The sequence below is a fragment of the Anthonomus grandis genome, chromosome 3 (assembly GCF_022605725.1).
Source record: "Anthonomus grandis grandis chromosome 3, icAntGran1.3, whole genome shotgun sequence".
In the NCBI taxonomy this organism is placed as follows: Eukaryota; Metazoa; Arthropoda; class Insecta; order Coleoptera; family Curculionidae; genus Anthonomus; species Anthonomus grandis.
Window position 1 is genome coordinate 15,871,232 of NC_065548.1, and position 23,982 is coordinate 15,895,213.

At 31.5% G+C, this 23,982-nt stretch overlaps 2 protein-coding genes across 3 annotated transcripts in view; one reads left to right on the forward strand and one right to left on the reverse strand.

Moving 5' to 3' along the window:
• LOC126733958 (proliferation-associated protein 2G4) overlaps nucleotides 1–4,873 on the reverse strand; it is a 22,444-nt gene extending 17,571 nt beyond the window's left edge. The window contains exons 1-3 of the mRNA XM_050437456.1: nucleotides 4,710–4,873; nucleotides 1,931–2,165; nucleotides 1,582–1,667 (exon numbers count right to left, since the gene is read on the reverse strand). Coding sequence (XP_050293413.1) covers nucleotides 1,582–1,667; nucleotides 1,931–2,165; nucleotides 4,710–4,797 — 409 coding nt within the window. The 5' untranslated portion in view covers nucleotides 4,798–4,873. The remainder of the gene's footprint in view (nucleotides 1–1,581; nucleotides 1,668–1,930; nucleotides 2,166–4,709) is intronic.
• A 2,955-nt stretch (nucleotides 4,874–7,828) lies between these two features.
• Nucleotides 7,829–23,982, forward strand: part of LOC126734613 (serine/threonine-protein kinase GM11705) — a 96,126-nt gene continuing 79,972 nt past the window's right edge. The window contains exons 1-12 of one of the 2 annotated variants that reach the window (XM_050438309.1): nucleotides 7,829–8,315; nucleotides 8,542–8,707; nucleotides 14,633–14,857; nucleotides 14,913–15,021; nucleotides 15,081–15,234; nucleotides 15,293–15,444; nucleotides 15,499–15,590; nucleotides 15,648–15,768; nucleotides 15,827–15,972; nucleotides 16,029–16,175; nucleotides 17,946–18,054; nucleotides 23,779–23,957. In XM_050438309.1, coding sequence (XP_050294266.1) covers nucleotides 8,152–8,315; nucleotides 8,542–8,707; nucleotides 14,633–14,857; nucleotides 14,913–15,021; nucleotides 15,081–15,234; nucleotides 15,293–15,444; nucleotides 15,499–15,590; nucleotides 15,648–15,768; nucleotides 15,827–15,972; nucleotides 16,029–16,175; nucleotides 17,946–18,054; nucleotides 23,779–23,924 — 1,731 coding nt within the window. In that variant the 5' untranslated portion in view covers nucleotides 7,829–8,151 and the 3' untranslated portion in view covers nucleotides 23,925–23,957. The remainder of the gene's footprint in view (nucleotides 8,316–8,541; nucleotides 8,708–14,632; nucleotides 14,858–14,912; nucleotides 15,022–15,080; nucleotides 15,235–15,292; nucleotides 15,445–15,498; nucleotides 15,591–15,647; nucleotides 15,769–15,826; nucleotides 15,973–16,028; nucleotides 16,176–17,945; nucleotides 18,055–23,778; nucleotides 23,958–23,982) is intronic. The other variant, XM_050438308.1, reaches the window with a different exon arrangement.

Consider the following 23,982-nt stretch of genomic DNA (forward strand, 5'->3'; position numbering starts at 1 on the left):
GCACAAAGGCCAACTGCGGAGGTGCATTCGGCAACGCTTTCGAATCCTTCGATCTCACCGCTAAGTAAACTGAATATTCCAGAATTTCAGGCGAGTTAGGTGGCTGCCACGATAAGTGCGCCCCGTCGTTTGTTTTCGATATTTTAATAGCCGATGGCGCACCAGGAAATCCCGGAACGCACGTTTTAAATGCGGAAACTTCACTCCAGTCGCCGCGACCCACCGAATTAATGGCCGCCACTCTGAATTTATAAGCTGTACCAGGTTCAAGTTCAATATTTGGGAAGTTGGCGAGTTCAGGGAGATCGTTTACAGTTAAATCATCTGTGTCAGACAATAGATGGAAGCTTCTCACATCAAAATTGGTTCCCTTGATGAAACCCACTGTATACCAAGTGTCTTTAGCTGGTTCTGTTGGTATGGGATTGCTGGTTTCTTGATCCAAAGCCGCTGCAGCCAAAGCACTGAGGGCATCTGAATTTCCATTACTTGCTGGAGTTGCTAGGGTTGGTTCTTGGGAAATTTGTGGTTCTTGCATTTGTCTTTCTTCAGGTTCTGGTTCAGCAACTCCCGGTTCCTCGATTTTAATTAATGTTTCTTCTGGCTCTTGCTCTGGTTGGTTTGGTTCTTGGGATTGAGGTTCATCAAAGGAAGATTGTTCATCTTCAATGTTTGGCTGAGGAGGTTCAGCAGGTTGCTCCAGAGCCTCAGGTTGTTGAGCATCAGGCTGCTCAGTGTCAGGTTCATCATGATAAGGAGTTATAGAAAAACTAAATGCACCATCTGCCTTTTCACCGAGAGGTTCAGCGGAAGTGTCTTCTGGTTGTTCCAATGCAGGCATTGTCTCTTCTGGTTCTTGTTGAGATTCTTGACATTCTGGCTGCTCTTGTGGTTCCAAACTGTCTGGGGGAGGTGGATTTATGTCACTAGCACCAAGAATGCTGGGATCAATATCCATATCAATATCCCCTTCTTCCAACAATTCTTTTTCTTGTTCTTGCTGTTCTGTATGGTTAGGGGTTTCAGTATTTTCTGCTTCAACAGAAGCTTCAGTTTCTTCTGTCTCAGTTAAGGTTTTGGCATCTTCATCTTTACTGCCTCCCCTCAGTGCCAACTTCTTGTATTTGTACCCTCTTGGGGGCAGGCCTGAACCTCCTCTAAGGCCCAACTTGAATGCATTTCCATAAAATCCTTCAGATATTTTGGAGATTGTGGAGCGCCAGCCTAAATTTGTTTCTGGAAGAACAAGACCACAGGTAATTACTTGACATTTGATCATTTATACTGAACTACTTAACATTTATTAAAAGTGTCCTATCCATACATTGGACTTAAAAAATTTAGATTAAACATAAATAAACTGTTGTCTTGTTCATTCCATTCTATGTACTAGGAGTATTAATTTTTTATCAATTCGATCCTAGATTTGGTACAATCTCATGCCTAGATGGAACACTTTTAAAACCAAAGGCATAAAGAACAGAAAGCCTACTTCAAAATCTAATGCTAGCATAATTTTTATTAATTTAATGGATTGTTTATTAAAACTTCTAATAGGTTAAGTTTGTATAAAACACATACCTGTAATCTTTTTATCTGGACTTGCCCCAACAACAATAGTATGTGCGACCACTGCAATAAAGCCATCAATATGTGCTCCTAAGTCACTGGAATTAAAAAAAAGCAGTTATTTTCTGAAAAATTAATTATATAAAAATTTTTTTTGTAACAAAAAAAAATCAGTGAATGTTTTATCTGATCATTCTATATTCTGTAGGATCAATTGGATTTAAAATCATCATGTAAAAGTTTAGTCAGTAAAACAAATGGATAGCTATAAATATATTTAGTAAGCTTTAAAAAAGAATTTTGAAACTCCAGATACCAGAGATATATTATCTTTTTTATAATTCTAAAGTTATCTTCTTACATTTTAGCTACATCACCCTCCTTCAGTATATAGTCAGGTTCACTGGGTACAGGAGAGAAATGACAAACACAGTTGTTCACTGAAACACAAGTGGGAAAGGCAATGCCTTTCTTGAGTTCCTTTTCTTTCTTGAAGACTTTTCCAGTTTCTTCACTTATAAGCTCATCTCCAGCTTCACAGATTGCCTTAACAGAGGCTCCAGGGTGACATTTTTCTATTATTTGTTTTAAGACCTCTGCAATAGATATAATTTCATTATAGTTTAAAAGTTTACAAATTAATAAATATGAGTGAAATCACAATTTTGGGTGCCAACATTCTTGCAAAATATGATAGAATTAAAGAGAAAATGTATAACTTATAAGTCCAATCACCTATAATGCCAGATAAAGATGATAATTGACTTTATGACAAATAAAAAATTAATTGTAAGAATTCTTTCAAAGTTAATGTGATTAGTTTTTTTTTTAAATATATAATTTGGAAAAAATAAAATACTTGTTGGAAGGGATAGTTGGGTAGTTAAATATTTACTAAAATAGTTTACTTGTGATTACTAGTATAAGACCAATATATTGTAATCTTCTTTGAAAAAAAGCTTATAGATCCTATCATCCTAAGATATGGAATATAGATAGATTCAGATTAGAATCATGGAAAATAACAATTATTAAATCAACAATTTGATCCCTTCATGGGCAGTTGGTTTATGTTTCAAGAAATGCCAGTGCATTTTTTTAAAAGTTTGTGCCTATGGTATATAATGTCAAGTATGAATTGATCAAATCATGTAATTTATTCATAAAGTATCAATACTTTTCACTGATTTAGGGGCAAGTTTTACAAAAATTTACTTCTGAATGTTTGTTACACCTACACAAAGAAACAGAGAACTGGCCACTGGCATATAAATGTCAGTAATAGTTCATCAGAAGAGATGTGAACTAGTAAAACCATTTACAAATGTGAAACAATCTAAATGTAATACCCTCTGCTTGAAAGCCCTACACCAATGATCTGTCTTAATATCATAATCATTAGAGAACCAGAATTTCCAAAAAATAGTTGGACTAAATTTATAGCTGCAATCAAATATTCATGAGTTAATTTAAAAATCAATTAAAAAAATTTAATTTATTAAATTTTGTAGCCTTTGGATTGGGTTATATCAGTTCACAGAATGGTTGATTGGATTAAATGGTTGATTGTTGATCAATGGTGTTGTTGATTAATAGTTGTTTCTTGTATATAATAAAATATTTAATTTTTTTTACAAATTTTGTCAATTTTTTAATGTAGTTAAGAAAAGTGACTGGTAGGACTAGAACAAAATACTGATGTTATCATTCTGCCATCACTCATTTATTATGCTGAAATGTTTATATTATCCACATCAATTCCTCACATTGTGATTCCATGACATCTTGCAGTATGTACATTATTTCCACTACTTGGTGCAATGTTCCATTCTACATAATATGTTCCACCCAACAATATCCTCAACAATTTTTAAAACTCTTGATACTATATCCTACTAATTAATGGAAAAGTTCTTAATATTTTTGCTTATTTGATAAAATTTTTTACAAATATTTGTTTTGCATCTCAATTCTGCTCCTTATTTTAGTTAATTTTACCACATTCATCATAACTTTAAATTTAAACTTCTTCCAACACAATTTGCTCCATCTGGGGCTAGTGATAAAATAAATGAAAAAAAAACTAATATTTGTTGTTTTATTGAATACAAAGGTGAAATTTTTGTATTTTTAAATTAATTTTATAAATAATAGGAATTTCCTTATTGCATTTTAAGAGTCTGATTAAGAATGTGTAGGATCTTGTTTTTTTTTTTAAATAATTTTGCTCCATGATTAGTAATTTGAAGTACATTAGATCATTGTCATTGATAATATATCTTGTTTTTTATTAGCAAATTTTGCAATGCCAATTGTTTAAATTTTGAGACATTATTATTTCGACTTGTAAAGCAGGTTAATTATTCTTGTTATTAAGATTAAGTCTGATAATTATTGTTAATTAATAATTAGTGGTTAGGTAGTCTAGCTTTTGTTTTTTCAGAAATATTTATATTTTTGTAATGAGGTTAATCTTGTGATTGATTGATTAAATAAATAAATACCATATATAATTAAGTATTTACTGTTCGAAAATCTATTTCTCTTCTAAATATGTATCTATTCCAGCATCTCAGAGGATCATAATAAACCAATGCATATTTTATTTAAATTGTTCAGTTTTCTAACAAGTAATTCATGTGAGAAACAATAAAATACCATACTTAAATTGCAAAATCTAGTACTAACATGCTCCCTATTCCTTATTGCTACTGTTATTTCTCCCATGTTATTTCTATTTATTCTTTAGTTAACACTAAATGAACTGTGGTACAAATCTAGCAACAATCTACTTTTCCATAAGGTAAGATCTCCTCTCACTTTTAATAACTTGAAAGCTTGGAATGGTATCCCTAAACTGTTAAGGATAAGTTTAGTTAAATGCTCCTAAAATACTTGGCTTACTAAAAATTGAAAAATAAATTTAAAAGCCCTAAAGGCTATCGTAAATAAAAAAGGTAGTAATATACCAAATATCAATTGAAAAAGGGTAAACCGCTTTTTTCGAAAAACCGCATGGCATTGTATCCCACACGTACGCCGTCCATATGCGGTATTAGGATAAGGCAGTTTTGTTCAAACCATAACATCCCTATTGGCAAGCTACTTTTTATTAAACATTTAACGCATGTAAAACTTACTGTTGACAATTTCTCCTGCCATTTTATATTTGGTGACCACCAAATCTTCCGCAATCGTTTTTTCCACCACATCTTTGTCGTCCGCCATTTTTGCACTTCACCATCAAAAATTCCAAAACGCTCAAAGTAAATATGACATATGTCACGTGATGGCGTTGGTTGTCAAGTTCGATACAATGTTGCCACATTAAACATCATTGTTTAAATATTGTAGATTTATCGTTGCTACATTACTCGGACCACCTAAAGTATAAAAGAAGAATGTACATTTAAAGGTGGGTTTCCTGCTATGGGTAATAGGGTTTTTGGGTATTTGGCGAATATCACGGAAAAAAAAACTATGAAATACACTGGCAAAGATGCTGGACCCTACCGGATCATCATCAAAAGCAAGAGCAATTAAAATTTAGCCAATCTACATCCAATGAGTCTAGGGAGAGTATTTAAGTAATTTAAAGTCTCAGGGGTTCACAAGACTTAAGAAAAAGTAGAAACCCTTTAACAAAAATCACACGAAAACTTCATAACCCAGTATCCAAGAAGCAAGCACATAAAGGAGAGGAAAAACCAAAGTTAACTATACTCTGAAATGATGTCTAACACAACAAAGAGATGAAGGTCCGCAACCCCGAGTTACAGCAAACAACAACATGAAGCCCTACTATTCCCAAACTCACCGAGAACCCGAATCAAACCCATAGACCTACGAGGAACCCAACCCAGCCCAACCTCAAACAAAGAATCAAGGCAGATCCTACACCTACTGAACCAGGTGCTTGCAAGAACCATCCTTAAAGAGGAAGTAAAAATGGAGTAAAGGAAGCAGAAGACTTGGAAACAGATCCAACCCTCACCCCTAGTATATATGAAGGCAATGCCGAAAACTGTCTGATGGACCAAACAATTTCTGAAGTACAGACTCCCAAAGACACCTAAAGAATATCCACCATCATACAATAAGTACCTAGTGATAATCCAATGCATTAGAACTTCCAAAGCATTAGAAACCAGAAACTCTTCATTTGATACATAAAATAAAACGTGATATTCTAATCTTAAATAAAATCTTCTAATCTTAAGCCAAAGCCAACAATCAACATCAACTTTCCAAACTACGAAACCGCCAAGACATATAGGATAGCAGTGAATGAATTGCATTTCTAATCAACACTGGTTTACCAAACATATTAGTCAATGTTGATATCTCTAAGGCAAATTGAAAATTACAAGCAATGGTCACCAAAACAGACAATATTACTGTTGGTAATGTGTACTGTCTAAAATATATAGGATCTCTAAAACCCAATAAACAGGTCACTTATAATCATAGGCGACTAGAACGGACAGAACCAGCTAAGGGATTCTAACAGGCTTAAGCCAACAGGAAGAAACTAAGCTCGGATTTTCAAAGCTAACAACCTTGTGATACTAAATAATGGAGCCCGTACAAAAATACGCTCACCAACCCAGGCAGCCAGTTGCTGCGACATCACTTTTACATCTTGTATAATTGAAAACAGAGCTCACTGTCTTTTTATGCTCTTTTTTTGTCTAGTACTTCTTTAATTTTTTGGTCATCTTCCTAAATTTGTGGACATAATTGCTTTTGCGTATCTTACCCTCTGAATACATAAGATTTAGTTTGTCACACACCTCCATAAACCAAAAAAAAATCTATAAAATGTTTGACATTCTTATGAGAGCACTGAATATATCCATCAATGCGTTTCTAAAAGGTTTTCCTATACAAGTTGGGGAATCGATCATTACGTTTATTTCCTGCACTCTACTACTCGTCTGCTACGCCGTTGCTTTTCAGTACTACATATAACTATGAGCTTTTGACTTTCATAAAATGTGGCAAATATTACGCGAAAGTTCAGACGTTTCTAAAATATTTTTCTGACGCAGGCTTTACATACATCAGTGTACAGCCCACAGGGAATTGTTATCTCAAAATGTTTATTATGCTGTGTATTGCATTACGTTAAAGCGGTTACTTTAATAAAAATACAATATAAACTCTGAAGTAGAAAAATTTCAAAGCTATTAAAATTAAAACTCCTAAAAATAAACTGAACAACATTAATTCTTCTAATAAAAGGCTCAAATAAACCTCCGTTTTTGGCTAAAAAATAAGTTACCCTATCATACAAGTCATTTCAGAGATTCTGCTGAAATAGAATTGGTAAACATTCAACAATTTTCTCCATCAATTCCTCTTAATTTGTTGGCCTACTAAAATCGTGTCTCCTTATGGTTATCTTGTTTAAAATCGGAGATCTAAATCACGAAGGATTCGAATGGCATAATATGGTAGCCCAAAATACCAGCCCAAACGTTTAATTTTGAGAATACTGAGTACAGATTTTAAATCTGCTGTGCTTATTTTCTCGAGACCAATATCGAATAACGAAACGATTGTGTGATTTAATAGTAAACCGAATTTATCTGAATATTTCGTAAGAAAATTTAATTTTAATTATCTTTTTCCATTATGGTTTCATAACATTCCATTCTTCGCCATTGGTCTTCGATAAATATTTCCTGAATTGTGGAATTTAAAAAAAATTTATCTATGTTTTTTTGAAATACTGGTAACAATAACAGTCCATATCCAGTTCCTCTCCAACACATCTACTTGATCGTGTTGAACAAGGATGATAAAGACAACAATAAATACATATGGCGTAGTATGACCTGTTAGCTTAGCCAATAAGGATTGTTGTCATTGGGAGTTGCAGGCTAAGGTGACGCCTGAGAAAATGTAAAGTAGCCCTAATGTGTTGAAAAATCTTGTCCTTGGATTCGCTATGAATGTCAACTGTGTCAAACTCTAAGGTCACCGAGAGTGTGGTATATATATTACATATAATCTAAGATAAGTAAAGAGTTTACGTACCCATTGATTACTACAACTCTGTGATTGTTGAATCAAGAATATGATTCGTGTTGCTACACGAACGACGGCGTTTAGTTCATTCAGTGACTTTACGATTCCGCCAGCATAAGCGCCATCTTTCTTGGTGGATGGCATCCGCGAATTATAGTTCTTCTTCTTCTTCTTTTTCATTTGAAAAACCGCTATAGAGTGACGTGTGACGTAACAAAACTCACGCCCCCCACCCTTCTACCACCTCCCACCACCATCCCACCTTTTAAAAAAGAGGTTATTAACATTTTCACAAAAATAATAAACAGTTACACTTAAACAATTTCACGTTTTTTTTGTGACCAAATGAGGTGTTTCGATTCTCTGTTAGTCGCCCAAGCCTAAAACCACTTCAAGAGACAGTTTCAGTGCCTTTATACCGCTTCCGTCAATGACAGCTGTGCTAGGCGGTACCTTACCCCAATAAACCGATTTTCCACACCACATCCTTGCCATTTTGATGAATTATGACTAGAAACCTTTAAAAGAAGCCTTAAATAAACAGCAATTATGTCAAAGAATAATTTAATAGGTTCAAGAAGTATATCTCCAGCTAGTTTTAACTCCCTCAGGTCAGACTCTGAGAAGTCATTTGAAAATGGTTTGGATGAAGCCCTAAAATCCAAGAATAGACCTGCCTCCACAAATAGGACCTCTAGGGCTAAAAGAGTCAGGTTTGTAGCCAATATCCTTTGATATTGATAATTTGGCTATTTAATATAATATATAACCCTTAAATATATTAGCTTTAAGTTATTATAAATCAATTTTTTGTCATATTTGCCCAGCTTGAAAACATCTCTTAAATTTTATTGAGAAACCTTTAGCTTTAATACTTTAATTAATAAACAACTAAATTCATGAATGCCTCATTGTGAATAATGTTAACTTCTTTTGTAGGTTTTTCCACAATGGCAATAAATTTTTCACTGGAGCTGTGATACCTGTAGCCCCAGAGAGGTATCGATCCTTTGATAGTCTTACGAATGAGTTAACAACTATCATAGGAAGAAGTGTCACTCTTCCAAATGGAGTTAGAAATATTTATTCAATGGAAGGCAAAAAGGTAGGTAGATGTTTTTATAAAAGTAATAAACTTCAAGAAACATTGTTTGCAAAAAGTAGATCCTGAATTTGGGCTTATCTTTTTTTATAGTTGTTGCGATTGTTTGTATTATCAATTTGATAATACAAACAATTCTCTGAAATTATGTTTAATGTCTACTATACTGAAAAATCACTAGGTGTATTGAAATACACAAAAATATCAATATCATATTTGCTTTTGTTGTTCAATATATAACATTTTTAAATGTCTTTAGTAAAATGTATATCTAAAAGTCCATTTGTTCATTTAAATATGAATAATAGATCCTGTCTTTACCTTACAATTCAGCTACATTAAACATATTTAGACATTCAATAATTTCTTTAAATTTATTTTATCCTGAGTTTGATTAAATGAAAAACAAAAATATTAGTTTAGATTTGGTACCTGCAAATTAATTTTATTGTCAATAAATGTTCCTGGATTTTATACTAGAGCTGAAATGAGCATTAAAAATGAATCAGTCTTATTAGGCAAAGTAATGTAATGGTAAAAAAAGTAAGAAAGTAATGTAAAGAACCCTAATTTTTTTAAAAGCATTTGAAGATTAAATGCTATTATGATCAAAACATATTGGGTTTACAATAACATGTAAATAAACACAATATTAATTAACGAAAAACAAATAAAAACACAAAGTCACGGTCTCACAACATGTAATTCAACGGGCTACACGTGTTTCGCTCTAGTTAGAGCATCATCAGGCCTTTAAAAGCCATCTACACACTTCACAATGATGTTGTTTATTTATGTACTGTGAAGTGTGTAGATGGCTTTTAAAGGCCTGATGATGCTCTAACTAGAGCGAAACACGTGTAGCCTGTTGAATTACATGTTGTGAGTCCGTGACATTGTGTTTTTTTTTGTTTTTTGTCAATTTTGTATGTTGGTCTCTTAGAGAAGAATGGATGAGATTTTTGGACAATATTAATTACCTAAATAAAATTGCAGAAATGTGTTTCCTTTTTCACCCCTTAAACAACCTGTTTTGATTACAAACTTATAATATTATTAATATTTAGTTGTGGGTTTGTAAATTCCATATGGTCCTTATATTTTAATACAATTAAAAGAAATAAGTAAATATTAAAGACAAGCATAACATAACAAATTTAAGAGGCTTTAAAACCTATCAACTGTTGTTGTGTAATTAAATTAACATAAAAATATACACGAAATTTTATTTGTTATAGACAGCTTTCAGTGAAAAAAGAAGTTTAAAATTCTTTGGTCATAATATGAGTTATAAAATAATATACAACACCCCTTGACACATTTATTTTTTCTTATTGAAATAACAAAATGATCAGTATAAAAATATAGTCAAAAGAAAAGTGCACATGTAAAAAGGTTTAAAGCATAAATATAAAATTTATGAAGAATGCAGAAGAATAAAGAAGTATAAAGCATGAAGTATAAAGAATTTGAAATGTGGGGCTTTTGATGCTACAGTCAGTAGAAGATCATCTTAAATATATTCCTCCAGGAAGGATAGGGGGAATGAAAAAAAGACGAGTTCTTTAATTTCCTCATCAGTTTGTTTCATTTCAATCAATTTTTTTCAGAAGACAGTAAAGAAATCACTATTTCAAGAAATACAGGTTAAAATTTGCTAGGCAACAGTGTATTTTGATTTATAGCTAATAGAAAACTATTTTTTTGTTTGATAAAAGCCAGTTTAATTAGTTCCCATGGAATGTAAAATATCCAACACAAAGTTTTAATCCAATTTATACTAAACTAGTTATAAATCATAGTGCTTGGAGATGTTATGACATGGGGCTCTTTTTTAGAGCAGAGGCTGGTTTTGCTACTAAAGATTGAAAGTATTTAGATATTATTCTATATTATATTAGGTTCTCTGCCTGGCAATTAGAAGCACACTAGGTTAATAGTGTTCTACTTAACTAGTAAATAAAAATAGACACTTAGAAGTTTTTTAATTTGTTAATTTTTCGAGGATAATGTCATCAATTTATACAAATGCAACATATTTTTTTGTATCCTTTTGATAATACTTATATTCTCTTTATTAATAGGGTTATTTCTTTAGTACTACTTTTAGGTAGTACTACATAAATAGTTATATTAATTTATTATTTATCATTGGAACTACCAGATCAGTTTTCCACTATAATTCTATGATCTGCAATATAAATACAGGTATACAATTCAAGATATCTACCATATTTAATGAATAATAGCAGTGAAGATAGTAAATTATAAGAATATAAAAAAATATAAACAACTTATAGGTTTAAGTCTTGCTTTCGAGAAGATAAATAATATATATAATATATGTTTAATAACTTGGTGACTACAATTAATTTAATAATAGAAAATTCAATTCAACATTAATTGTAAAAAAATATTTTTTTAAATAACAACATGCTGAAAACAACATCCTGTGTTCAGTATTTAATGCTACAGACTCGATATTAGAATAATTATGAAATGAATGAAATGTTACATATATTCAAAAACTTAAGAAATTAATGTTTTCAAGGATTACTGAATAATATTTAAATTCCTTTTACTGGAAATTGAAACATTTAGATATAAGCTAAGAGAATGTCAAAAACTGTATACATATTTATTGATTAGAAATTAAAAACTAAATAAAAAAACTTGGACAATAATGTTGGGGATTATTTCCCTCCCAATTTACATGCAAGCTTAGAAAAATAAGCATTTATAAAATATCTCAATTCATTAATACCAAAACCTTTGATAACTATTTTTATCTTTAAATGTTTCAAGACTATTTATCATCGTGTGCAATAGCCATAATTATTTAACTATAATTATAAAGGGCAACAAAGAAAGAAGTACAAGTAATAGCCAAGATTGTAAGATATTAAATGCTTAGCATTTTAGATATTTATTATGCACAATATGTGACCTTTTACATGCCACATCAGAATGCTAATGATCATTCAAAGAAGTATTTAACATCAGGGAGAGTGCTTTCTCTATGGAATAATTAATTTTAATTCCTACATTGATTTATAGTGATAATTGATTCTAAATTTATTTATTTTTTTATGTAAAAAGCTATTTAATTATCTAACTTGCCGAGACAATTATTGTTACTTGTACTTTCATTATTTTCATGGTTTAATGTTTAAAAGAAAAGTTTATTATACTTCATTTAAACCTTTTTGCATCATTGCTATTAGACCACATTTCAAAATGAAATAGAACTAAGACAATTACATTTTCTTATTGTATTATTTGTTTATGCCCATGGTCTGAAGAATTTCTCTAAAAGTAATAGTTGCAGCTGTTTTTTGTTTTAACACATTAAAGAGATTTGTTCTTTATGTAAGTAAATACTTTATACAAGCAGTAATTTTCTTCCTAAATAAAATAGATATTTTCAATGTTTAACTAAGGAATAACAAGTTTAACTAACGCGCCTGCATTATCCGTTAATTAAATAAACATTTCAAAAATATCCAGGAATCTAATTTCAAACATCTGTAAAATAGCTGGTCTGGCGGCCAGTATCTCACAATGTTAGTAAATATTCCTTTTTTTTCGCTTTTAATTATGTAAAAAAGTGAGCGTTTTTAAGTGGAAAGTAACCCAATTCCGCCGATAAAAATAAACAAACTCATCCATTTATACACCTGCAATAGGCATTTGCTCTCTTTAAGTGGTTTGATGTCCCAGTAGCCGTACCCTAGAAAATAGGTCGCTTCCGGTAGAAAATTACGCTGCCGGGCGCCTTTGAATAAAATTGTTCTTGGGATGTTCTTAATTTCTTGCTCTAAAACGTTAGATAATTTGATACACGATTTGAACAAAAAACGACATGTGTTTATTTTTCACAAAGTATCCCAAATTCGAGGCTCACCATTGGGCTCTCGGAAACGGTAAAATGTACTGGTTTAATCTGGGGTACTCTGTACTGTAACAAAATTATTTGCAAGCTAATACCTATAGTGAAAAAATATTTAAACCATTGATTTATTATTTTACTATTTTTTGCTATTAAATTATAATTTTTAATTTCTAACAACGTTATATGGGCTTTCACGGTGGACTTTTTGAATTGCAAATATATTTTTAGAGATTTTCATTTCTTAAGTTGAAAGATGGTGATTCCCTACAAAACTTTTTAGTATTTTTAGCCCGACCGTTCTGGCTTAATAGAAGTGTCACCAAAACTATATGATTTGGACTTTTAAAAAGAATTTTAGGAACTTATTCTATAATACTTGAAGTAATGGAAACTGTCACTTTCATAGTATAATATACTGTAGTTTTAGGATCTATATTCAGGGTGTTATAAATTAGTAAGTAAACCTTTAATCATATATTACGTACATGACACTCTCTGTTTGTCATCTTTCATGTTGAGGTTTTTCTTTCACTATGCAAAGTTTTAAAGTTCAGTGTTTTTCTTCTTCCTCAATTACAATGGACTCGCGTCGTATTTCGACGGCCGCCCAATTTTGTTGTTTATTATGGACCTACAGTTTAATGTGGGTTCCGAACCACAAATGCTTTGTTTTTATAAGACAAACACAAACAACCATGCCCATGCCAGGACTCGAACCCGAGATCACACGATCGCACCGCGAACACCTTGCCCACGGTGCTACCGAGGTCGGCAAAGATCAGTGTTAGAGTCAGATTATCAGATTTATTTTATTTGATTCAAAAGTCAACACTTTTCGAAGGGAATGTCGCACCTCGATTTTGACGGTTCAATGTTGTCATTTATCATTTTTGAACCTGAATTAAGTACCAAGGGGAATTAATTAAAAATAATTTATTTCCCATTAGTTAAGTGAAAAATTTAAGGTAAAAAAGGGATTTACATCGTATATTTGAGGTTAGAAAAAAAAACATCTTCCTCTTAATCAAGCGCAAATTGTGTAATAATTTATTGATAAAAAATCAGTAAGTGTTATTGTAAATATGTGTTATCGAGATATTTAAAATAATATGACTCCGAATTATTAAATCGAAAAAACAAACAAGTGCAATAAGATACAAATATAATTGATTAAATCGTTTTTCTTCATCTTAACCCCTTTGAACACCAACAACAGTCAGTGTCTCAGAAACAAGTGAATGTTGTCAGTTAGTTTTCCATTCAAAAATTTTTAATTTAAATAATAACTTAAAACAACCTTACTTGATACTCAAAATTTATGATTTAACTTAAATAAGGATTGTATTAGATCTAGTTAAGATATTTAAGATTTTGTTCACTCTTGACTCTATTTTTACTAGACTATAACAAGGGATTCTTATATATTATTATTCATAGTTTTTTATGCACTTATATAAAGTATTAAAAAATAATGTCTTCGTGAACGTGGTCCCGAATATTTATTAGCATTCAACTGTTATAATACTTGGAATGTTATCATGCTTTTGAAGTCAGATATACTTATGAAGCGGTATATACCCACTTTCGTGTTGGTCATATAAATGAATCAAAATGCATGACTTACCTTAATGTATAACTTTGGTCTTTGTAGAAGAACTTTTCATTCTTCTAAATCCGGCATTATATAATAACACCAGGATATACAGTGGTGGCAATTATTTAAAATGTGTTAAGTAGTGACTTTGTTGAGATTATAAGCATATTATTAACACCAGTAATTTTGGAAACACAATGAGCTTTTCTTTTGTAACTTTCGCAGGTTTTAGAAAGAATTATAAGATTGCCGCTAGCCGTTAAATAAAAATGCTATTTTGATCTGATAGATATATGATTTTAGGAACGCTTCCGATACCATCAGTCACAAAATCCTGCAAAGTTAAATATATATTAAATAAATTTATTTTTAACCCTACACTTTTAATATGTAAAATCGATGTAGATAGTGTGCCACTAGATAATTATTTAATTTGTTGCAGATTTTAAGTATAGAAGATCTGGAAGATGGTAAAGAATATGTGGTCAGCGGTAAAGGAGAGGCATTTAAAAAAATAGAATATTCAAAAACAGATACTCTTAAGTCTAAAAAAGTAAATAGGAATAATAGTTGTATAAACACCCCTCCCACACCTAAAATCACTCCACCTGATTGCGTACGACCTCGGATAGTTACCATTATTAAGAATGGAATTAAACCTAGGAAGGTACGCATATAAAGTCCAACAATAGATTTTTATTTTATTAAGTATAATTTTTTAGATTCTTAGGATTTTGCTCAACAAAAGAAATTCATCGAGTTTTGAGTCAGTTTTAAGCGCCTTTTCAGAAATAGCTCAGTTAGCTGTTAGGAAAACCTATACAATTTCAGGTGCATTAAATATTAATAATTTAAATGGTTATGTTATTTTATTGGTACTAATTTTATAGGGAAACAGGTAACATGTTTACAACACCTATTCGAATCCGAAGATGTCTTCTTTATTTATGGTAACGAGAAACACTGTCCTGATGACTTGGAGTTAGATTTTGAAGAGACAAAAACTATTCAACAGTTTAGGCGGACACCAGGCCTTCGAAATGGGTATTGTAGATAAAGATTTTAAAAGATTTGCCTAATTTTCTATTTACGACATTTTTAGAACGGGTCCAAAACCGAAGATGCCTAAAAAGGAGAAGAATAAGACTTTTGTATCAGAGGAAAATCTTTTGAGGAAACTGAGTTTAGATAATAACATTAGTTTGCCTTCGGGAATGAAGGGAAAGTATAGCGTTGGCAGAATGATTGGAGATGGTAAATTTTATTTGAATTACTACTACATCATGTTGTAATACGCAATTGTTATAGGAAACTTTGCAGTAGTGCGACTATGCAAACATACAATTACCGAAAAAGAATATGCATTGAAAATTATTGATAAATCTAAGTGTAAAGGAAAGGTACAATAAACATGAATGTTACAGCCAAAATAATAATTAAATTTTTTTAAATTTTAGAAGGATATGATTGAAAATGAAGTAAAAATTTTAAGAATGGTAAGCCATCCGAATATAATCTCTTTAATAGAGGATCATGACACCAAAAGTATGTTATATCTAGTCTGTGAATATGTTGCAGGTATGCTAAGTAAAATAATTTTAATAACATAAATCCGTTTACCCTTTTAACCTTTCAGGAGGTGATCTGTTCGATGTAATAACAGTTGCTCAGAAATTCTCAGAAGAGCAAGCCGCTTTGATGATTAAACACCTGGTATCTGCACTGGCATATTTACACAATTTAAATGTAGTTCATAGAGATATAAAACCTGAAAATCTTCTAGTAAGTTTGTACAAAAATCCAGTTATTTTAATGAGTCTTAACGATTTTGATTTTAGGTTGAAATGGACAATGGTAGAGTGAAATGCCTGAAATTGGGTGATTTTGGTTTAGCTTGCGAAGTAAACGGTCCCTTGTTTACTGTTTGTGGAACGCCTACGTATGTAGCTCCTGAAATTTTGGAAGAAAGTGGTTATGGGTTGAAGGTAAGTGTTGAACAGATTAATTTAAAATATTACATGCTTGTCTAACTATGAAAAATTGGTTTTTTAACATTTTTATTAAGTGCGGTACTGAAAACCTCCTTAACTGATAATTGATGATGATTAATTGATTATGATTAATAAAAAACACTGAATATTTAAAAAAAATCTTTTAATAGCATTTAAAAATATATTTTATAATGGAAAATACAAACACCTAAGATAAACAAAATGAGCTGTGCACCCAAATCTTAACATAATAAGTTATCTATTTTATTGGGTTTAGGATGGTAAAATACTTGTGCACAATCTTTGGAAATAAGAATAAAATAGACTTATTCGGGTATTTTACTTACAATAGAGTATTACTTGTGCTATGATAGATAATTATTCTTTTTAGATTAACTATTTTATTTATTTAAATACTGAAGTGATACCCATAGGAAACTTATTATGAATTCGTCCCAATAATACAGATTATATCAAATATTTATTTATTTATTTATTTCAATATATGGCTGAGCCAATTTACACAAATTATATTAGATATAAAAAAATTCTAGATAATTTAACAATAGGTACAAAAATACTAGAATTACAAAAAAATCAGAATCAAGATAGAAGTATAAATCAGAACAAATAATCATTAACAAAGCTTAAAACTTCACACAAGTTTAACAATATACAAGGACCATAGGTGCCAAGGACCATAGGACCAAGCCTAAGATTCAACATTTTTTGATCTGACTTGGAAAATGGATCCAAGCTATTTTCATTAAAGAAATGCAATGCCCTAGTGAGTAAAGAAAAAAAAATCATAGTTGGCTGAATGAAGAGGTCAACGTGAAAGACGTAAAACATAAGTGAGTTAACCTTTTTTTGAAAGGTGTTAAAAGGAATTGCTTTCAAGATAGTAGGACAATAATATTCCATTTAAGATTTTATAAAATAATAAAGTATCAGAATGATGCCGCCCAATTTCCAGATTAGGGAGACTTATAGCAGTATAGTCGATGTAATAATTACTAAAAGTAATAACTTCAGCTCTACAGGCAAGGGATCGTAAGAATTTTCTCTGTACAGCCTCATTGAGTTCAATATGACAATCGTACTAAGGAAACTAAATTACAGACGCATACTGAAGCAAGGAACGAACTAAAGAGCAATAAAGTAATTTGAAACAGTAAGGTGATGTCTATTTCTGGTGATAAATCCAAGACTATGCATACTCCTAATATTATTCAAAATGTGCGGTAAAGAAGTTGGCTTGGCATCGAAAAGAACACCTAAATCTTTAACTGTATTAACCGTCCTAAATTCACTATTGTTAATAGTGGATTGATAATTAATAATATTAGAACGGCCAAACGAAATACATACACACTTCTTTACATTCAATTCCAAAATTAGTCACCGTAGATCTACCCTGAGAAAAACCACGTTGATGTTTTTTGGAACCTAACTCATCAAATATTTGATATTCTGATATCGCGTAAAAAGTATCATAAATTTTAAATTGCGTGTCTACAGCTAGGCCTCAAGCATTCCTAAAATTTACGAGCTTAGTTCTTTGGACGGTCGATTTGTTTGTTACTTCAAACTCTAATTCAAGAGGGTGTATGAGGGTTGCCTACAGTTTTTATTGCCAACATTTTCTATTTCCGCCATAAAATTTAAAATGTATACACCGCCATCATTGGTAGTTGGCCATGAAAAAATAAAATTGTTGCTTCTTGTATGTTTTTGATGATAGCTAAATGTTATTTTTTTTAGATTGATGTTTGGGCAGCAGGTGTGATTTTATACATTTTACTTTGTGGCTATCCACCATTTGCGAGTCAGGATAATGATCAGGAAAAGTTATTCGATTGCATCCTTTCTGGTAAGTACCTTTACAAATATTTCCTATCTTTACCACCAGTTTATAAGTATTCTCCTTTTTTATATACAATTTTGTTAAAAAGTATATGATTTTTTATTGTAATTTTGGCTCGATGCTTTTATTAGTTACAAGATGAATGTTTCTTTTTATGACGATTTGATTGATAATGATATGATTTTCGTTTAGACATCATAAAATTTATGTGTTTAATGTATAAAAATAATTTAAACTCAAAAAATAATTTAACTGGATCCTTAGTCTTATATTTTAAAAATGCTTGTAACACTAGTTCATTGCTTTTTATCATACAAACCGGCAAGAAATGAAGACAACAATTTATGAAATGACAACAAAACAACTTATTGTCAACACTTTTGATTTTAAGTTTTGTTTCCTACTAGTTTAAAGTCTTCTTTGATAGTTCCCAAATTCAAGGGTGGTGAGGCTCACAATCCTTCTATTAATCATGAAAAGACTGGTCAAGGAAAGGGTCTGCGATTATCTTCAATCTTTTAGATTTATAACTATAAGACAATTTGGATTTCAAACACCTAAGAGTACTCAGGATGCCATTTGCAATTTTCTTGAGAGTGTCTATTTTAATTTGAATGAGGGTAGTGCATCGGCGGCTGTCTTCTATAATCTGTCCAAGACCTTTGATTGTGTGGATCACGGAATTCTGCTATGGTACTAAATCAAATCAAATCATTTATTTCCATCGACATCATAACAATGTATAGGAATTGTCAATAAAAAACTAAAATGCTAATAAAAATAGTATAAAATTACAAAGATATGAAAGGAAACAAATTTAACTTAATTTAGTCAATAAATCTACAGTTAAAGAACTCTGTCAAGGAGTAAAAAGAACAGTCAGCTAACATGGTCCTAAGACTCCTAAGAGCCCTCTTAAATGTTGGAAAAGTCTTAGCTCTCTTTATTCTACATGGGAGATGATTAAAAATTTTGAGAGATGTAATTTCCAGACCATCCTGTACCTGCGACAACCGGGTAAAAGGAATGTATAATTTATCTGCAGATCTCCAGATCTCATGTAGTTTGAAAGATTTTTATGTACTTGACATGCGCACTCCAAGATATAGATGTTAATTATAGTTAGGATTTTTTCTTTTTTAAAAAAATTTACCACGGCAAGTTTCTCGGAAGGAAAGTCTAAACATCGTCCGTACAATGCGCTTAAGATTTATTAGTACTCTCCCAATACTGGAGGAATTACCTCAAGCTAATAAGGCATAGGATAGAGTGGAATGCACTGAGGCATAATAAAAGCTTTTAAGTGTATATACATCCACATAGTCTCGAAGTTGCAAGATGGCATAATTGCTGTGGGATAATCTATTGCACACAGATTCCACCTGAGGATCCCACGATAGATGTCTATCAATTACAATTCTCAAGAACTTGGTGGAGTGTTGTTGGATAAGGCTACTTGATGACTGCTCTTTAAGGAGTAAGCTCCGGTCCTGAATAGCTCGAATCGGAGTGAAAACAATGAAATTGGTTTTCAAAGTATTTAAACAAAGACCATTTTTCTGGCACCACCCCGCAATATCAGCTATACACTTGGTGGCTTTTGAGTGGATAGACAGTAGATAGTCAGTACCCGAGACAACTGCTGATGTATCATCAGCAAAAAGTGTTATGTAGCTGTCATTAACCAGGATAGTCATTCAGAGACATCAGAATCATTCAAAGTCATTCAGAGACCAGAAGTCATTAATAAAAAGTAAAAATAAAATGGGCCCAAGAACACTACCCTGTGGAACCCCAGTGACGACAGTTGCCCAATCAGATATGGTCACCTGACCACTAACTCTCAATCTAACAGCCTGGGTTCTATCTGTCAAATATGATTCAAGCCATTTATAAGCCGGATCTTATACCATAATAAAAGATCTTATTTAATAGTAAAGCATGATTAATGGTATCAAATGCTTTAGTAAGATCAAAAAAGATACCAACAGATTTTAATTTCAATTCAAAATTATTCAATATATTTGTATAAGGAGATATTATAGCATCTGATGTAGAGAGTCCAGACCTGAATCCAACTGATGACATGACAGTAGAATCTAAAAATGCAATAAGTCTTCTTTTAAAAGATTTTTCAAAGATCTTTGAGAATACAGAGAGGAGAGCAATAGGCCTATATTTACTCACTTCTGCTGTCTCCCCCTTTTTATGAAGAGGTATGCCAACAGCTGATTTTAGCTCTTTAGAAAAATTGCCAAACTGAATAAAAATCATAATATTCATAATAATCATAATAAAAATCATAAAAAACATCTGAGCACAATGATCAGAAAACGCTACTTCAAAGGTTTCAGTTGAAAACAGTGCAGGGTTAGTTAATATATTATCAATCAAGGTACAGGATGATCCCTGAGTTCTAGAAGGTTCAGAAAAAACTAGTTTAAGACCATATGAGCTAAATGCGTCCACAATATGTACTGCTTCTTACATCTGAAAATAAAATCACCACAAAAACACATTAAAATATTAGGTTTATATAAAAGCTTTAACAATTTCTCAAAGTATTCACTAAAAGTTTTAAAATCAGAGCTAGGAGGACGATATATACAAAAAACTAAAATCTTAACACTATCTACAGCCTGGAGAAGAGCAGCAGCACATTCAAAGTTACCAGATAGTGAGGTCTTTATTCTCTACATGTTAAAGTATTAGTACTTTATTCTCTACATTTATAAGTACTGAAATCAGATCTGACAAACATAGATGGAAAGGTATGACTTTCGTGGAGTAGCATACTCCTAGATGAGGGTCGATCCCAATCTGTTGTGCATTCAGATAAACAGTCATCGGTTCGCAGGATTAATTGCGAAGTTCTTCAAGGCTCTGCTCTTAGGCCGATATTAATATCTCTTGGGAACTTACAGTCTTTGCGAATGACACATCGATACTGTGAAAAAGTAGAGAAATCGTGGGGCTAATGAAACTATAGCAAATGATCTCAAGATCATTAGAGACAGTTTTGCCACTAAACGTCTAAAGTCTTTCTTTAAATTTGGGTTTAAAGACTTACATAGTCGAATTTAAATGTGACGTAAAAAATCTGTTCTTGTATGATGATTCATTGCAAGAAACTACATCTCAGTTTCTAGCTGTTCTAATGGATCAAGAATTCGCGTTTCGATGATCATATATTAATGTGCCTATCCTAGATTAAAGGCTTACTGAATGTACTTTTCGTTATTCAAAAAAAGGCAGAATCTTGCAGACCACACTTTGTGACTGAAAAAATTTTAACTCTTACCTTCCTTTTCATACTGAATACTTCTTCTCTTATCTTTATTCTTTAAAAACCGTAATGCGCTCCAGGGGCCTATTCCTCAATATGAGACACGCCAAGCTCACTTGCTTTCTATACCAATACCCAAATCTTCCTTTGTAAAAAAAAAACCTGATTTATGAGGGTAGAAAAATTTTTTATCGTTTACCAAAGAGTTTAGTGTTTAAGCAGATATTAAATAATATTAAATATAACTATATTAATTTGCTGTGCTTAATATTACCTACCATTCTTTTGTCAACAAAATTTATAGTTTTGGACAATGAAGTACCTTTTTAAATCAATTAAATTAAATTAAAGGACCGTAGATTTCATTTCAAAACAAAACATAATGTTACATTATAAGGAATATTATTTTAGATTATAATTACTATTTAATCTTTTAATCCAATAAAAAAACAATGTGAACCCTTTGTATAAAAGTAAAACATCTGACAAATCTAAATTACGAAAAAGGCAGCGTTTGTATAACAAAAGGCACAAGTTGATATTGAATCAAGTGAATTTATGTGAAAAAAAAACAAACTCATTGACTGTCATTGAAGCACTTTAAAACGTCAGATCGTTCAAGACCTTGCTAGATCTAAACATGAAAAAATTAATATTATTAGGCATAATAAGATCTTACTTCTTTATTTACGGTGTCCAACTACAGAAAGTAAACAAGAACGATAACTAAAATTATATTTCTATCTGATATGATAATGATTAGACTTAGTCTTAGACGTTAGACCTTTTTTATTTAGAAAAAAAATGTATTTAGATTGGTATCATAATATACATGATGTTACATTTAAGGAAATTATGTTTTTCTGAATAACTCAAAAGGGTGATGTTTGCTTGTTTTTAATAATAATAATGACTGCAATCCTATAGTCATTGAATCTAATATTTACTAATTTAACTTTACTAGAAACGATTAACTGATACGGAGGGACAGTAAGAAAACCATAAATAAAGATAAATTTCTGGTTATGCTAGAAGGCAGCTAGCTGAATGCATGAGTTGCTGAATAGCAGAAACATGTTTTAAAGAATTCATTGTTGTGTGTTTTTATTCATCAAGTACATAAGTTGGCATCCCAAGCCCTAAAAATGTCACCAGATACCTGAAGTAAAGCTGTAGTACTGCTGTGATTCTTACGAAAACCAGACGGACAGGTAGAATATTATTTCCATCAAAAAAAGGTTTTCTTTTCTGTTTTCATTGTCAATCAGCTAAAAAATTACGTCAACTTTTCTATTTAAACCATATTTGTATATTCCGTTTAGCAACAGTGCTGACTTAATTTCAAGTACCCTGTATAATAACGCGAAATACGCGTTAAAAAAAGACCTGACCAAAGAGATGCTATAAGTTAGATACAACAAATATTAAGTATTTCTATAATTACAATTAAATTAATAAATTAAAACAACTATTAATTTAAACTAGCACAATAATAATATTCGAATTTATATACAAGCAATATTAATCTTGATTATTAGCTTATCATTCTTTGAAGGTCTCAAATATTGTAGCCATAAATTGTAAGAGAGACTTGTTCTATACCGGGTGGTGCGTCGCCGAGCGGAACATAGGAAAACCCATGTAAATTTTAAGGGTGTCAATTATTGGCTTCCCTGTACATTTTATAGAAAAAATGTAAGATAACTTTTTGAAGAGACCAATTTGGCAAACCCTTGTGCAAAGTTTCAAAAAATTTTAATAAACGAATCTTGAATTATTCAATTAAATGTAATTGCAAAATTAGCAAATTTTCGGTTCAGGTAAAACCAAACGGGCACCAGTAAAATGAATATTGTCACTGACGTAAGAAAAACTGTCAATAAATCAGTGACAGTCGATATTTGAAAACAAGTATAAATTATTCAATCGACGAAAAAATAGCCATAATTAAGTGGCATTATGCGGGAAACAGTTTTAGAGCAGTATCTAAAATGTTTTCAGTTTATTTAAAAACGAAAAAAAAAACATTTCTTGTATTCCGCTGTACGTCAGATTTGACAAAGCCTTATAGCAAATTGTTTGCTGGTGGCTGGTGTCTGGTTTTACCTGAACCGAAAATTTGCTAATTTTGCAATGACATTTAATTGAATAATTCAAGATTCGCTTTTTTGAAACTTTGCACGAGGGTTTGCCAGATTGGTCTCTTCAAAAAGTTATCTTAAATTTTTTCTGTAAAATGTACAGGGAAGCCAATAATTGACCCCATTAGAATTTACATTGGATTTCCTACGTTCCGCTCGGCGACGCACCACCCGGTATATGTATCTGATATAATATGGTTTTGTCAATTTGAGAAAGTATGATACTGCATCTTAATATTTTCTTAAGTGTTAAAATTCGATCTGATAACTTCAAATATAGATTTGTTATTTTTTACCTTTTAGGTCAGTATGACTTCCCGGACGAATTCTGGCAAGACGTATCCTACCCGGCGAAAGAGTTGATTCAAAACATGCTTCAACTCCAACCAGAGCTCCGTTTTTCAGCCGAAGACGTCTTGGATCATCCGTGGCTGCAGCTAGCTAATTAGAATGACTATATAAAAAAAAGATGGTCTGATAAGGTAAGAATTAATTTAAAAAAACTAG